We start from the raw sequence: 16,959 nt of genomic DNA, 5'->3' as shown, positions 1-16,959 counted from the left end.
AGCTCACAAAGCTTATGCTCTAATAAATTTGTTAGTCTGTAAGGTGCCTCAAGTACTCCTTTTCTTTTTAGTAATTTCTGCATGATTCGTAATGTGAGTGCAAAAAAAGAATTCACCAGGTTTGCAAGTGCAAGAGTAGACCTGACCTGCACCCAGTGGGGCACAACTACAAATGTTGGGTCAGATGGGAAAACAAAAGGACCTTCCTGGTATTGTTTCAGGTCAGTTGTCCTCCTCCTGTTTGTGGGGTTGGCATGGCGGTGGCTGCATGCCCCATTTCACTGGCCATCCCCACCTTGCTGCACTGTTATGCTGCAGAGTGAGCGTGGAAAGGAGCACAGTGCCTCTCACTCCACATCGCAGGCAACACAGCAAGGGACACTGGATGGCATCAGCAGAGCATGTAGCTGCTTCCACGGCAACCCCTTGGGCTGGAGGAGGAGGAGAAGAGTCAGCTCCCTGGGCAAGAGGTAGCCGTGATGATGCTGACTGTTTGTGGGAAAGGGTCTGGGTTGGGTTGGAAAATGACTTGACTCACTCAAGTGGGCTTGAGTCTGGGTCGGGCCTAAAAATTAGGCACAAGCAGACCTCTACTTAGCAGGTGAAAATGTCCTTTCTTCTCTTTCATCATGGCTCTTGCAACAGCTTCTGGCAGCTCAACTTGTACCAGCACAGCATATCCCACTCCACAAAATCTATAGCTTTCTCCTCTCATCCTCTTGTATCCTTACAGGATGATACAGGAGAAGAAATGTCCGCTTAGCTAATGATGGGCTGTTAACACTAGAGGGTCATGTACTTAAAGACCCAAGAGGTCAGACGGTTTTTAAATGATCTCATCTCATGAGCCCTTTAAACCTCTGGACGCTTTCAATTTTCAATTTCTGTTTCAAAAATTAAATAATAATTTATGTAATATTCTCAGTTTAGTTACTGTTGAAAATGACCTGGAACTCAACAAGAGGGATGCAATGTGTGCTTCTGAAGGGGCTTTAGGAAACTTAGGGAATAAGAAGAGATCCAAGGAATCAGTGGAACCTTAACAATAAAGAAAAAAAAGTTACTGAAAATTAATTTAAATATATTTAAAATTGCATAGAAATTTTTTTTCTAGTATTTCCTATTATTCGTCTACTAGGAACATTTTTTACATAATGGAAGGAGAGTGTCATAAACTACTTTAGCGTGTGTTTAGTTGTTGCTTAAGTGGAGTTTGCAATAAGCCTCACCAATGTGTGAATTAATAGATTACTGATGTATTATTGTGTGGTTGAAGGCAAAAGTTTAAATGCAGTCAAAGCCTGCAGATGTTGTGGCTTTTTACTGTAGAACACTGAAAGTATGCTTCACTAACAGGCTGAATCTTGATGTAGTTCAGTGTTGGGCTCTGTAAATCTTGAAAATATCCATTTATTACAAAAGTGTAGTAACTTTTACTGAGAAGTCTGTGATGCTTGACATGTAATGATGGCTTGCATTTATGGAACACCTTTCATGCAGAAGGATCTCAAAGTTATTTACAAAATCACTTCACCTATCACAGAAGTGTTTTAACCGTTTAAAAGTCCCCAGGAATATTACTCAACAGTTTAGGACAGAAAGTGAAGAATACCCTATCCAGTTGAAATAACAGGGAGAATTGTAGGTAGGCAGAACATCATTACCCAAGTTGAATTGGGCCAGAACATCAGGATTAACAACCCTGCTCTTGCAAAAATTGCTGTGGTATGAGAGGTCAAGGCCTTAGTGTTAAATGTCACCTGAAAATTGTAATCCTCAGCATCACAAGACCCTCAGTTATATTTGTTCCAAACTGTCTTTGGAGGGAAAAATGACCACCAACCACTTCTTCATAACCTTGGAGGTCTTCTGTCAAAGTAATGACCCATCACAATCCTTCTTAATAGGAGCTCTGAAAAGATCACAGCCAAAATGATAAAGCTTCCAGACCTGTTTCTTCAACATTTGATTTTTTTGTGTATGTGTAAATCCTCTGCATGCATGATATTCTCCAAAGACAGCATTTTGTGTTGTCTGATCAAGAATAGATCTCAACGCTAGTGTTACTTGTGTTAAATATCTATCACAAATACAGTGCTTGCTATTATAACGTTACTGTTTTGGCATGGAGTGGTATCCAAGATACTACAGTTCACACCAATATTTAGAATAGAAAATAAGTATGCTGATGGTATAGCATCTCTTGGCGAGTGTTGAACTCTGTCATGTCCAGTCTGTCACTTCCAGAGACAAATGTGAATAGCCTCTGATGGGTGATGGAGACAAAGGAGTCTTAGCAGGATATTAAACAAAGAGAGAACAAATGGAAGGGGGGAGCTGTAGCTCACGAAAGCTTATGCTCTAATAAATTTGTTAGTCTCTAAGGTGCCACAAGTACTGCTTTTCTTTTAGACAAGTACTGGTAGTGATTCCTTAGTTATGATTGTGTTGAGAATTACACTTTCAGCAAGTTCACTATAACTTTTCAGAGGACAATTTAATGTTCTATGTAATCTTTCTTAATAAAAAGTTTGCTAACTTTTCCAAAGAAAACACTTGAAAAATGCCCCCTTGAAGTTTTGCCTTGCTTTACATACACTTCTTTGGATGACTCTAGCTAAACAGCCACAAACACCAGAAATTCTAAACGTCACACAAACCTTCTATTACATTTCAGACATCATCTACATTCAAGGTTTCTAAAATTAATTGAATAGGTTTTCTTGCACTCAGACTGGCCAATAGAATTGCTCAGATTTGTCAGCTGTTTCCTTGTTCATTCTGCCAACCTGCATTCTGATTCACCGACATGTCCATTGAGTCAGGTTGGCAGGTTTCATAGCAGGGTAAAGGGAGCTGTTCTGGGGGAGAGATGTGGCTTGTGGTAGGGATGTGGAATTGCAGGCAGATGGATCAGGATTTGGGAAGGGCATGAAGGAATTCAGCTGGGCTTTGAGGAAGGGTAATGTGCAGGGAAATAAAGTGGATAACACTTCTATATGTGGGAGTGAGTTTGTGGTTGTGGGCGTGGGTGTAGTTTTGAGTCTGAACAGTGTACTCAAAGCAGCATTACTGAAGGGAGCCCTTCAAGTGCTGTTTCATCAATGCACAGACACTCAGTTCTTCTGGTACTGCAGCCTTGACTGTCCAGCAAACCAAACAGCAATGCCAGGAAAATGGAGCTATGCTGCACATAAATATTGATGCATCAATCAAGGGCTTCTAGTGGCTCTGTGCCTTTGTGTAGGAGAATGAGGGAGCAACACCAGGAAGACTTTTAAGCACCATTGCCTCAAAAGCACTGGTCTCCGAAGCCTCTTCTGTGGCCTGAGGACCCCCAGTCAAAACACGCTTCTCCTAAAATCCCCAAACCTCCTTGCCCTTGCTAGCCACTCACTCCCCTATGCCCAATTTTTAGGCCCTCTAATACCTCCAACTCATTCATAAAGCTGCCTGAATGGAGTGCAGGATTCAGGAAGGCCTGGATATGTGTGTTTGGTGGGGGAGCAGAGGGGGGTCTAAAGGGACCTAGTGTCTGTGTACCAAGGACTGTACCAGCAGTGGAAGGACTCCCCCAAGCTCCCCAATGCACTGAAGTAGCAGCCCCAGGAGGAGCCAGTATCAGTGCCTTGACACACATACCGCCATGGGAGAACAGTGTGTACCCCAGGGAGCTGAGCCAACAGCACTGGGGAACCCTATCAAAGGTGGTTGTCCAGTGCAGAGACATTTGAGCTCTCCCCACCACAAGCTGCCTGCACAGTGATACTCCTTCTTTGCTGCAATGAGATTAATCACTGTAAACTGCCTGCCTCATTACCTTCTATGTTCCCAATCACTACCCTGCCCCAACATGCCTGATCCCCTGGCTCATTTCTGCTCTTTCCTTTTTGGTTCTCTCAGTTCTCCATGCAGCCAAGGAGCAGAGGCGGATTTCTGTTTTGTGGGGCCCTGGACCAGAACAAGTGTGCGTGCCCCCGGCACCCCTGCTGGAGAAATGGAGTCAGAGCACGGGGGCTTGCCCAGCCCCCCGCCCGCCCAGCACTAGGCACAGGCCCCTTTGGCCCAGTGGCTAATCCGTCACTGCCAAGGAGGGATGAAGAGCTGGTTAGAGAAGGTCTGGCAGTTAACAGAGATGTGGAGGACGGGGAGTGTGAATTAAAAATGAGGCTTCAGCTGAAAGAAGCTTGAGTGGAGAAAAACAGAGGAATCGCTCCTCTTCCCTCTCCTTCTTTCATTCAGCTCTGTCCTAGATCAAACCCTACTTCTCCCCTTCCACATCATGATGAGATGTAAAAAAGGGGAGTTGATTACAGGGAGTTTTGATGACTTAACTGCTTATTTCCCTGCTTTTTATGGGTTGCATTGATGGGATATGCTGTTTAGCGATCTTAACTCAAAATTAAAGTTTGACTTTTGTGTGTGTGGGAAACTATAAGAAAATAAATAGTTTACCGTGCAAGAAAGAGCAGCTCTTATTAGACAAGAAGGATGCCTCTTGAAAAGCAGATTCAGGGGTGATAGGGTAGAACTGATTCACCCACCAAAAGGTAAGAAATTTTTAGTAAACAAAAGGAGTATGAATTCTCCTTCTAAAACTTTGACACCTGTTTTCACATATTCATTATTAGTGTGACACTATCCCATTTCAATACGCTTCTAAAATGAACCCTGGCATTTATACTAAATCTTACATTAGTAAGATTGTCAGATATTGAAGTTGCTCTATGCGAGTTTAGTGGCTGCCGACATCTGGAACAAATTAAAGAGTACTTATTCTATTCCATTCTGACAGAAACTAATGGCAAACCTGGAGTGCTGTTTTGCTTTCTAATGCTGTCAGGTTACATTTGATTTTTTTGAAAAAGACCGAAATGAAACCCAGAGTATCAAATCAGGAAAATCCAAAATAAACTGAGAAATGTTACTTCTCAAAATTTATCTTTTATTTATTAGGTGGGAGGTGCTTTTGCTCCACCGCTGAAGGACTTGTGCAGATTCTTGAAAGAAAATCCTGAGTATGGAGTAGCTCCTGAATGGGGAGATGTTGTGAAACAGTCTGTGAGTATTTACAGGATGAACAATATCATGATCTATGATATGAAGTCTGCTCTTTTTTAGAAAGAAAGAGACAGACAGATACTAGCATTAGATTCAGATACTAAAGTCAGATAGCTATTATTTAACGTACCTTTGGATGCTCTTAGGAAAATCTACATGCCTACCCATGGTATCTACTTACCTCTCCTTTGCCATAATGATGAAGGTAATTTCAAAATTAAAATTTTAATTCGCCATCAAAATAAAATTACTTGCCCTGGGAAAATGAGCAAGTAGAATTTTTGAAGATTGATTTAATTATACTACGTATCTAAATTAAGAGCCAACTATTTATTAAAATAGCTATTCTGCATTTTATTTTCTAGTTCAGAACTGTACTGTTAGGCAGATTCCAGTGGAAGCGAGATTTATATATTGCAAAAGTTCAATTGTGTGGGGTGTCCTACATCTGTCCTTGTAAAATAAAAAAATGTTTAATATTTACAGCTCTACAGTGAGCAGGTTTTTAAAGTAGAGATCATAAACTAGAGCAAAATTTTCTGAATTGCTTATGTCTCATGTTCAAATGTGAGGTAGGCTCCTGAATCAGTTGGCACTTCAGAAAATTTTACCCTCGTGTCTTGTGCCCTCTAATTTCCAGGAGCATGGTTTGTGCTGCCCTGGCCTCATCCGTGCAGTTTCTTGTGTTTGGCTCTCCACTCTGTATGTGCTACTAGAAATGTGTAACAAAAGGAACATGCTCCCACTGGCACTGGAGCAGCTTAATGCTAATAGCAAGATGCATCTAATGTGTAGTTTTTCCCAGGTTAGACTTATGAATGTAGCTCTAAGAATGTATATTTATTGCAGCCCCTTCTATATTGTAGATCAAATTTTAATATACAATTGGAAAAATTGCATTTGCAGCTATTCGTGGACACACAGTTTGCATTCAGATTTGCAGATCAAATAATTGTGCATGTGCCAACCTGATTTGCCAGATGTAGACTTTGTGCACACATAGGTGTACACAAAAATTTGTGACCACAATTTCTGAGGCCACTTACAAATTTTCCCCTCTCTGTAGAATTAGTAGGAAATATCCAAATCTCATAGGGCATGTGGTACAGAAGAAGGAATCTACAAGGATGTTTTTATTTCTGTAATGAAAAAACAAACCCAAAAAACAAATTCTCTTTATCTGTAAAAAGAGACGGTCTGTTATAAGTGCTGTAGATCAAAATAACACAGATCATTTTATTTGAGATTTATACCCCAATAAGTTGAAAGGGAAAATTTCACTTAATTCTTGGTGCTGTTTTTTGTCTTCAGGCTCAGCAAAACAGCATGCATATATTTTCATTGTGAAAACTGTATATCTGATTCATCTGTCCTTTGTTTTATTGGGATGAGTACTTTTTTTGCAGAGGATTGCAGGTTTTTATTTATTTATTTAACAACATTTTAGGTTTCTGCAGTTAATCATAAGTACTACGGTATTTAAAAATAGTATTTTCTTACTTACCTCATCCTTGCATTTATTGAAAGTTCTGAGCGCTTGCTTTAGTGACAACGTAATTTTTACTATTTTTTTTCCTTGTTGGTATAACAGGGCCAGTACAGCTAACAGTGAGCTAGATTCTATTCTGGTTAATATGCCCACAGAATTGTAAAGGTCCAATTGCAGGACTAGGTTCTGCCCTCTTTTATACCCAGACACCTCCATGTAGGGCAATGAAGTATCACAGCAGTAACAAGGAGCAGAACTGGTGACAATGATTACCAAGATTTATAAGAGAGAATAGAATTTGCCCTGTAGATTTTTTTTTTAATGGTTATCCTGAAAGCAGAAAGAACAGAGCTTGATTTTCAAATCCTTGGTTGAATGAGGGCTGACAATTTTTTTTAAATTAGGGGATCTTGTATACTGAGCAAATTTTATATTTTATAATCATTGAATCCTGTGGTGCCATTTTTATAGTCAGTTTTCAAGGCAAAACTGCACTTCAAAAAGAACACCAGAGCACAGTTAGAGTCCTATCTTTACCATTAGATAGGACTTACATAGATGGCAGAACACCATTCTAGGTCCCAAGAGAAGATTTTAAGTGTCTTGAATTTCAATTTATTTGGACTTTCAGTCTTTAGTAGCTTGTGTGAAATGTGAAGAAAGGTTGAAATTTGATAGGATGAAATAGATACTAATAAACATTAAAATGTTCACAGATTATGGCTCCACATGAAAATGCACAATTATTTTTCCTATTAAATTAGATAGCTCTGTTATCTTTGTAATCACAGTAACTAGGCATTTAAAAAAATCATATAAATTATTGGAATCTGGAAATTACACTAAAATCTGTTGAAAGATCCTAAATACACACTAGATTTTAAATCTTAAATTCAGATTGCTTAGGCCAAATCCTACAATAAACCCTGTGAGGATGATCCTGTGGTCCTGTGGAGAGCCCCATTAAAGGTAGTAGGGATCAACATGGGTACAGAGGACCATTCAGGGTTACAGGGCTCATGGCAGGATTGAGGCTTGAATGAAGTACCTTTGGGAAGTGGCAGTACAGATCAGTCACAAACTTTCAGGGAGTTGTCTGGTTAATCAAACTGCTGTGCTAAATTTAGTTAAACAGAATGATTTTTGGAACTATTCTTGAGTATTTAATTTTTAACTACATATCTTTAACCTTATCTTCCTGTAGTGGCATTCATTTTCATTTATTAATATAGAATGTATCTGTTTCAGGGATTTCTTCCTGAAGGTATGTTTGACCGTATTCTCACCGGGCCTGTTGTACGAGAAGAAGTAAGCAGGAGAGGGAGACGGCCTAAAAGTGAGATTGCCAAGGCAACAGCTGCAGCAGCAGCTGCAACGGCAGCAAATGTTTCGGTCAACCCTTTGCTAGCCAATGGATTACTTCCAGGAGTGGATCTGTCTACTCTTCAGGCCTTACAGCAAAACCTGCAGAACTTGCAATCACTGCAAGTAACAGCAGGATTAATGGGAATGCCTGCTGGACTAACTACTGGAGGAGAAGCTAAGAATATGGCTGCCATGTTCCCCATGCTACTGTCAGGAATGGCTGGATTACCAAACTTGCTGGGTATGGGAGGACTCCTAACAAAGTCTACAGAATCTGTTTCAGAGGAGAAAAAGGGAAATGACTCAAAAGAGCCAGTTGTAAAGAAAGAAAGGACAGAAAACCAACATGCAGATAATGGTGGTGAAGACTCTGTGTCAAGTTCTCCCTCTACGTCCTCTGCTGCTGCCAACCCTTTAGCTCTTAACCCATTACTTTTGTCCAATATACTTTATCCAGGGATGCTTCTCACTCCAGGCCTTAATCTTCATATCCCAGCATTGTCCCAATCCAATATTTTTGATGTACAGAATGCTGAAAACAATGATACAGGCTCAGCCAAGCCTACAGAGGAAAAGGAGGAAAATTCTAGGGTTAGAGATCAGGAAGACAAAGGGGGAACAGAGCCAAGCTCTCATAATGAAAACAGCACAGATGAGGGTTCAGAGAAAGCAGATGCTTCATCTGGATCTGACAGTACATCATCTTCATCTGAGGATTCAGATTCTAGTGATGAAGACTGACCCCAGACTATGTACTTAAATTATGAACTGATTTTGAATTTATTCTTTAATTATTTCATTGTAAATAGCCCAGTGTTGAGCGCATCAAATGATTTATTGACTCAACTTTCAGTATTTGTTTAGAAGTGCAAACTGCTTTCAGAGATGTTTTGCATGTAATATTTCTTAAGTTCATAAGTTTCTGAACTTGTATGTACTATCAATACACAATGGTGTAAAATTACAACAAATGGCATAATTTTGGGAGGTTATTTTATGAAAATAATGCTCAGTAAGAGCTGTATATTTAATATATTTGCAGTGAACACAGAATATTTTAGGCATATTATTGATTTAATTTGAATATAGTTTTACAGCCTCCTTGACACTTATAATTTACAGATCAAAACTCAGCAATAATTTGGGCAGCTAATGAATGTCATGAAAGCTGTAGAATCTACATCACCATCCATTGCTTTAATTACATGAAAATGCTATAGTGTTGCAATGCACTGCTGATGTTTCCAATTCAGGTACAAGTGTGTTTAAAAGGAGGAAAAAAGTTTCCCAATCAGCCAGTTAAACTGGCTATCTGTTACCTCAGCTGAGTTAGTTTAGGAAGTTTACATTGGTTTCTATACTTGTTTTCGGGTTTTGTTTTGTTTTTAAACACACCCTCTATGATATGTTAATCTGGCAGGAGATAGGACTGTTTTTGCTCATCAGATGCGTTCTTTGATAACAGTAAAGGGAAGTTGACACAAAATATTCCTATCTCATCCTACTTTGGCACCACAGAGACCTATTTAGTTTAAACCTTGCAAAGTTTTGGGCTCCCTCCAGAGAAATACGATGTCCTGATTGAGGAGTAGTATCCCAAAACTCAGAAAAGGCAAACTGTCATGAAGTGCCACTGAAAAGACCTTTCAACACTGCATACTTCATGTAAAAAAATGTTTGTTTGCTTTGTTTGTGTTGATTTTTATTTGTGTTTTATGTAACAATGCCTCCTAGGATTACCGGATAATAATGGTAAAGAAGAATATTGATAGTTTAAACTCACTTTGAGTTTAGACTTCTCTACAGGTTTAAATATGACTGAACGTTATGACGAAATGTTACCCAAAATCATTCTTGAGGATTTAGTTTATGCTGAGTTGCCCAATTTAAAATTTAAAAAAGCACTTTGAATAGTAAAGACAGATAAGTTATTCCTGTAAACAACAATAAGAGGGCATAAGACATCTGTTCAAACCCAAATCCTTAGAACCCTTTACTGTATAAAATCAGTCTAATATTTGATGTGTGATATGATTCCTCTTTCTGCTAAAGCTGCTATTACTCTGACATGGTAGAGGCCCAGATTCACACTTATATGTTTGAACTGAGATTTCGATTGACTTTAGTTATCTCATATGTGGCCCAAGAATAGGGAAGTGCTCAGAGAGAATAGATACAGGTACTAGTAAAAATAATTGAAAAAAGCTTTTCAAAGGGATAAATTTGAAAAAAAACAAAAACAAAAAAAAACTGTATATTTTGATATAGTTCTGTTGCTCGCTTGTATAGTAAACAAGACTTCGTTTTTTACCAAGAACTTTTCCAATACATTATACGTTTCTATGTGCAAAATAATTAACCCCATGATTAGAAGCAGTATTACATGTAATTACACAATTATACAAGTCCCATTTGGATTGTCCTGGTTACTGTATTTTCCCACAATAGTATTCTGATTTTTGGCCTTTCATACAGTGTCTTAGCAATAGTGAGAATTAAAACCTGCCAAGAGAAGGGTGTAGCAATTCTTCATCATGAAGGGATGTATTGCATATTTAATATTTTTGCCCTTTGTAATATAGCACTTTTGTTTAACTAGGATGCATCTATGAAATAGCCAAAGTTTTTCAAACACAGTTATTAACTTAGTTTATTGATGGAGTATTTCAACAACACCCTTCCCCCACAAAAGAAATACTAAATCTTGTGGCTAAAACCTAATTTATATCAAATTTATTAAATAAAGTATTTTCATAATTATGGTCAAGTGAGTTTGCTTACCGTTCTAGTGATTCTCTTTCTATGTAATAAGGCAATTGCAGTTTAAAATAATTAAGGCTGATATAGACTTGAATATAATGTATTGGATTTATTTTTAATCATTATCAATTGGAAGAGGAAAAATGTGTCCCACTATCAGCTAAACAATATGCAAATATGGTTGTATAAAGTTAAGGGTTGTAAGGAAACTTCAGTAGATTTACACTAATACTGAAGTTGCAGTTAAAAGGATATCCAAGGTGATGATAAAGTGTGTGTTGGTAGTTACTAAAAGAACTTTAGCTGTTACTGCCTTGTATTTCTATCCCTTGTTTCTGGCTTCATGATACAAGTCTTAGTCCAGTTTTTCTTTTGGACATTTGCAATATTTGCCAGTTGTGTTCTGTGTAGTCTGAATTTGCTTTCTGTAGTTCAACAAGCGTCTTAAAAAGTCATTTGTAATTTATTGAATTACTTTCTATGATGTTCTATAGAGGAAATGGAAGTTTAATTATTTTTTATTAAACATATTCTTTGACTACCCATGATGTCAGCCTTGATACATGAAAATAATTTTTAATATGAATACAGATTAAATTTATACCTGTGAGCAGTGTAGGTGAAGCTCTTAGTAAGATTCCAAGGCGTTAAAATACATTTTAAGATGTGTTACAAAATATAAAACTTGAAGTTATTCAAAGTTAAGAATTCAAGTCAAGGTTATTTAACTACATACAAATTCTGTGAATTAGTTAATAGTAACTTCACTGGTGTTCTTCCCTTGTTTCTGAGCGAATCCATTTCAGCCTATTTCCTGTAGCACTTATATTGGTATTGTGCTGATTCTATCAGTGTTGTTCAGAAACAGCATTATAACAAGATAACTTGCTGAACCAAGTACAGTTCAATTTAAAAAAAAAAAATCAGGTTATTTTGCACAAAATAAGGTAATTTTTAAAACATGAAGGATATATCACATCCTGCACAGCCAGGGGAAGGCACTAGATAACCTTATGAATCTTAATCTCTAATTTTTATGAAAATCTGAAGGGAAACTAACAGCCAAATTATACTGAAAATAAAACTCTGGTCCTATAAACAAAATAAACCATTAATAGCCACACAGTCTTTGAAATATGCCACCGGATAGCTATTATTAGGAAAGAGGAGACTGTCAAGGTTTAGGCCCAAAATTTGATTTGCTTTAAAGTCATTTATTTCTAGTATTATAGTAAAATATTAGGCCAGAAGGTGGACGTGACTGGGAGAGCCATAATGTCCATCTAAATCTATCAATTTGTTTTGCTTTTGTATCCTGTTACCTTTTAAGTGCTTGTCTAAATCTTTTGATTATGTTGGCAGCTGCAGCTGCTATTGCTCCCTTTAGTTTAAGCCACTCAGGATAAATATATTTTTTCCTGTACGCTCCCTAGTTGTCTGTGCCTTCTTGTTTCAGTCTGCTGCTCACTGTTAGTTCAGTGGCATCCATCTTATCTATTCTCATCTGAATCCTATCTCTAAGTCTTGAGTGTGCTCTCTGTTAGCCCTTTTTCAGATGAATGTATACCTAATTTACTTAAGCTGTCATTGTCCTATTTTAAATTTAGAGATCCTGCAGAAGCTCTGATAGCCTTGTTTTTATTTCTAAGGGCTCATTTGAGAAGAAATAGTCATACATTTCAAAGCAGCAGATAAAGAAAGAAAATTGTATACGATTTGTAGCAGTTCCATCTTTGGATGTAATCCTTTCAGATCTCTTACAAGTTAAACTGTAGAAGGGTCGGTACTTGAAAGAGAATATACAGATTGTGTAGGCCAGGGCTTCTCAAACTGGGGGTTGGGACTCCTCAGGGCATTGCGAGGTTATTACATGGGGGATTGCAAGCTGTCAGCCTCCACCCCAAATCCCGCTTTGCCTCCAGCATTTATAATGGTGTTAAATATATTAAAAAGTGTTTTTTTTATTTATAAGGGGTGGGTCACACTCAGAGGCTTGCTTTGTGAAAGGGGTCACTAGTACAAAAGTTTGAGAACCACTGGTGTAGGTAATGGTGTTGGTGACTCAGTGAGTACCTCTACACTGCAGCTGTAGAGGACCTTGCTTCCCAGCTTTAGCAGGCAGACACCTGCTAGCTCTACTTGATCTAGTTCACTAAAAATAGCAGCATAGTCAGGGGTAGCACTAGCACACACAGTGGCTTGAGCTAGTTGCCCAAGTATGTACCCAGGAGTTCTGAGTGGTTTTGCACTCAGGTGACTAGCCTGAACTGCCACCTGTGCTGCTACACAGCTATTTTTAGCCTGCTAGCTTGAGCGGAGATAGCATGTGTCTATTCAAGCTGGGAAGCATGCTCCCAGATGCAGTGTATAGGTAGGGTGACCAGATAGCAAATGTGATAAATCAAGACAGACGGTGGGGGGTAAAAGGAGCCCAAATTTAAAAAAAGCCCCAAATATCTGGACTGTCCCTATAAAATCAGAACATCTGGTCACTCTGTATATGTACAGATGAAGTGACAGTCTTGTAAATTGGTACTGGTGCAATATCATAGCATTGAGTTAGCACCTCAGGAAGCTAAGTGCACCTGATTAACAAGTCACGAATATCAGTGGTCATTCAAGGCTCCTAGTGTTAGTATACTAGATGAGATTTTAAATCTGCTGTTTTGGGCAAATTCCTGCCCAAGATGTTAATTCTACCTAAACTCTCTCTGCAATTTCAACTGGATATGGTATTCTTCACTTCCTCCCCTAAATTATTACACCACCACTACACTGTCAAAAAAAATGTTTCACCTTAGTATTGGCTGCATTTAAGAGGCAGATTAAATTATCTGTGTATGGCTTGTATATCTGATATTTTATAAAGCACTTTGGGATGTAATGCATAATACGTGCTTTGCATTGTAAAGATTATTAAGGTTTGTCCACAGTAGGAATTTTTGCACTGTTTAGCTATACCAGTATTAGTGTAGAGAATCTGCATTGGTGTAAAGTGGGATTTGAACGACTGCAGTTTACCCTGTTTTCAGCTTATATACCAGTGCCAGGCATGTACTTTGAAAGGGGAGAGGTGGTATCTGTGTAGCTACAGTGAAATAATTCCTAATGTAGATGACTGTGCACTGCAGCAAATAGCTTTCTGACTTGCTAACTAACATGGCAATGTTATTTTTAGTAAGCAGAGAGCCATTCTTTTTAGCCACCTCAGAGGAAAGGACAATAAAAAAAGTTTTGATTTCCTGAATTGAGTGGTAGCTGATTAAAATGCATTGTCTGCATTCTGATTCTAGAATTTAATAGTCCTGATAATTTTTTTTAATCACAGGTTTGAAATGCAAATAGTCTAATTCTAGTAAAATTGAGACACCACAGATAAAATGATTTCTGATGATTAAATGTTTCTTCTGAAACAAGTAAGTTTCAATTAAACTTTCCTTGAGGAAGCAGAACTTGCATTTTGCAATTAAGTACTGACCATATTTCAAATAAACATGGCTATAGGTGTAATTCACACTTACTTTTACGTACTAAAAGGTGTTCTAATGCTAAAAGCCTTCAGTGGAAATGTAAGTATTACAAGGATAAAACACAGAGGTTTGCAAAGGTGATTTTTTATTTGTTTTTTTTTTTCAGGGAAAAGTCTTGGAGTTTAGCACAAGATTTTCGAGTCAGAAGGAAAGAATTCAGATTAGACCAAGTAAACACATTGGGCCAGATTGTTTATGGCATCCGTCTTTCACTGCATTCCAGGGGTAGGTGGAAAGACAGACAGGTAACTGTTTGCCTAAGGACGGTACATCAGTTGGGGATTACCAGAGCACACTGTGCTCTAGACACACTCCCCCTTCACTGCATGTTGCTGGTTCAGACGGGAGGTGTAGGGAACTGGCTCTGTCAACACTATTCCTTCTGAGGAGATACCTATGTGGAGGTATCCCCTGCTGGATGTGTGTGGGAGGTTTCCACTCAGGTGGAGTAAAAGGAACCAAATGAAATAGAGAATCTGGCCTAATAACTTCATGTTCCTTCACTGGATTCTGTTTCAGTGCATGAACAAAGGTGGTGGTGTACTCTCTAAAGACACAATCCTACTCCATTTGTGGTAATGAAACATATCTGGTTAAGCACTTGAATATGTTGACATGAACAAGAGCACGGGGCAAATCCTCAACTGAGGTAAATTGTCATAGTTCTGATTGAAGTCAGTGAGCTATGACGGTTTACCCCAACTGAGGATCCGCTGTGGAACAATTTTAAATGGCTGGTTTTGAAGGCATGTACAAAATTAAAATACACTTGCAGGGAAGAAAAGAGTATTTCCATCAAGAGTTAAAAGTGAACAATTAAGGGAATTTTCTTCAAAGGTGAGTTTGGTTGAGGTGATGTGGGCTGACCAACAAGGAGGATGTGGAGATGGATGTCTACATTCTGAATAATTTCTCTTCCCTGGAAATGCTGTGTTATTTCTGTATTTTTAATTTTGAATAAAATTCAACATTGTGGACTCTACTTTACTTTAAAACAATTTAGAAGATAACGGAAAACAAATTTACCACTGTACAAGAGCCTCCTCCTACATGACTTAAAATGAATCTGAGACTATAGAATGTACACCTATCAAGAAGAAAGTTAATTTAAATAAATAAGGCAGATTGAGACTAATCTCTCCTTGTGTCTTTTTGTCATTGTCTTGGAATCAGGTAGCCCATGCCTCATCTCTCTGCTTTTCTTCTTCCAGTTCCCCCAGATGGAAGGATGGTGGATAAAAAAGAGAAGGAAGGAATACAAGAGAAATAGAAAAGAGTATAAGTCAGAAAGTCCAGGTTAAAGGGTCATTCTGAGATTCCTCTGTGGAGAAAAACTTGCTTCCCTGCCTGCTCTCCAACTCATCTCTGAGCACGTGCTAAGGGTGCAAAACCTCATATGAGTGCCCCAGGTAAGAGCTGCTTTGGGCATCCCTTTTACTGCCACCTTTATGTATAGGAGAGATTTTGGCTGTTTCTTTCCTCACTTCAGTCTAAGATGATGGGGGATAGTTCCTCCTGCAACCTCTGCAACTCTTCTCTGGGATGTGGGAGATGACATCCTGTTACCTGCTCTGTTTCCAACAGATGGGAGTCCTGTTAATAGGGGCTGTCTTCTACCATGTCTTCCTGCCAGCAGCAGCCTCTCCTCAGACTCTGTCTTGCAGTTCAGCTGTGACTGCTGCTATGCCATCTTAGGTGTTTCCTGCTGCTTTGATCATAATTGTGTCTATTCTGACGAAATGAGTTGCTATAGCTTAGCTCTGCACTTTTGCAGTGGAGGGAGCCTTTCACTGTAGTGAGGAAAGACTCTGGCAGGGGAGAGGCAGCGGGACACTATACTGCTAAAAAGAAGTAGTGTAGGTGTGGGAAGCAATGCTTAGACATGTAGAGAGATATGTAGGGTATATACCCTTGTGTTCTGACATGTTAAGTACTCTAATCCAGTGGTTTTCAAACTGTGGGTCATGGAATTTAAGGCACTGGGTCGCAGCGGCTCTGGTCAGCACTGCCGACCAGGCCATTAAAAGTCCCGCTGGCGGTGCTGCCCAGCTAAGGCAGGGCTAGTCCCTACCTGTTCTGACACCGCGCTGCGACCTGGAAGCGGCCAGCAGCAGGTCTAGCTCCTGGGTGGGGGGGCATGGGGCTCTGTACACTGCTCCCACGCTGAGCACTGGCTCCGCACTCCCATTGGCCGGTTTCTGGCCAATGGGAGCTGGGGGGGGCAACGGTGCCTGCGGGCGAGAGCTGTTTGGAGCTGCTTGCAGGCTTCCACCTAGGAGCCAGACCTGCTGCTGGCCACTTCCAGGGCACAGCGCAGTCCATGGTGCCAGGACAGGCAGGAATCCTGCCTTAGCACCCTGCTGCACTGCTGACCGGGAACCCCTGAGGTAAGTCTGTACCCCAAACCTAGAGCCCCTTCCTGCACCCCAAACCCCTCATCCCTGGCCACACCCCACAGCCTGCACCCCTACCCTCTGCCCTGTTCCCAACCGCACACCAACTCTCTGTCCCAGCCCTGAGCCCCTCCAACACCCCAAATTCCTCATCCCTAGCTCCGTTGGGTCACAGGCTTCAAAAATTTTCTTCAGCTGTGTCACCAGCAAAAAAAAGTTTGAAAATCAGTGCTCTAATCTACTCGCATAAGTCATGCCTCAAATCTATACTGCTAGCTGGGCATATAGCATCTGTACTCTACACATGGCCCTGAAGTATAGACATAACTTTGGTTTACCTCTCACTTTACCCAACACACAC

The 16,959-nt window shown here is 39.6% G+C and overlaps 2 protein-coding genes across 2 annotated transcripts in view; both read left to right on the top strand.

Annotated features, from left to right (window-relative positions):
* Positions 1–11,218, top strand: part of CHD9 (chromodomain helicase DNA binding protein 9) — a 193,864-nt gene extending 182,646 nt beyond the window's left edge. Inside the window, 2 exon segments of the mRNA XM_043495245.1 lie at positions 4,957–5,061; positions 7,799–11,218. Of these exon segments, the coding sequence (XP_043351180.1) occupies positions 4,957–5,061; positions 7,799–8,656 (963 nt within the window). The 3' untranslated portion in view covers positions 8,657–11,218.
* A 4,247-nt stretch (positions 11,219–15,465) lies between these two features.
* The window catches only part of RBL2 (RB transcriptional corepressor like 2), a 63,632-nt gene continuing 62,138 nt past the window's right edge, over positions 15,466–16,959 (top strand). Inside the window, exon 1 of the mRNA XM_043494959.1 lies at positions 15,466–15,614. The gene's annotated coding sequence lies outside the window, so the exon portion shown is untranslated. The remainder of the gene's footprint in view (positions 15,615–16,959) is intronic.

Source organism: Dermochelys coriacea, chromosome 12 (assembly GCF_009764565.3).
Source record: "Dermochelys coriacea isolate rDerCor1 chromosome 12, rDerCor1.pri.v4, whole genome shotgun sequence".
Lineage (NCBI taxonomy): Eukaryota > Metazoa > Chordata > Testudines > Dermochelyidae > Dermochelys > Dermochelys coriacea.
This window is presented reverse-complemented; position numbering and strand designations above follow the sequence as displayed.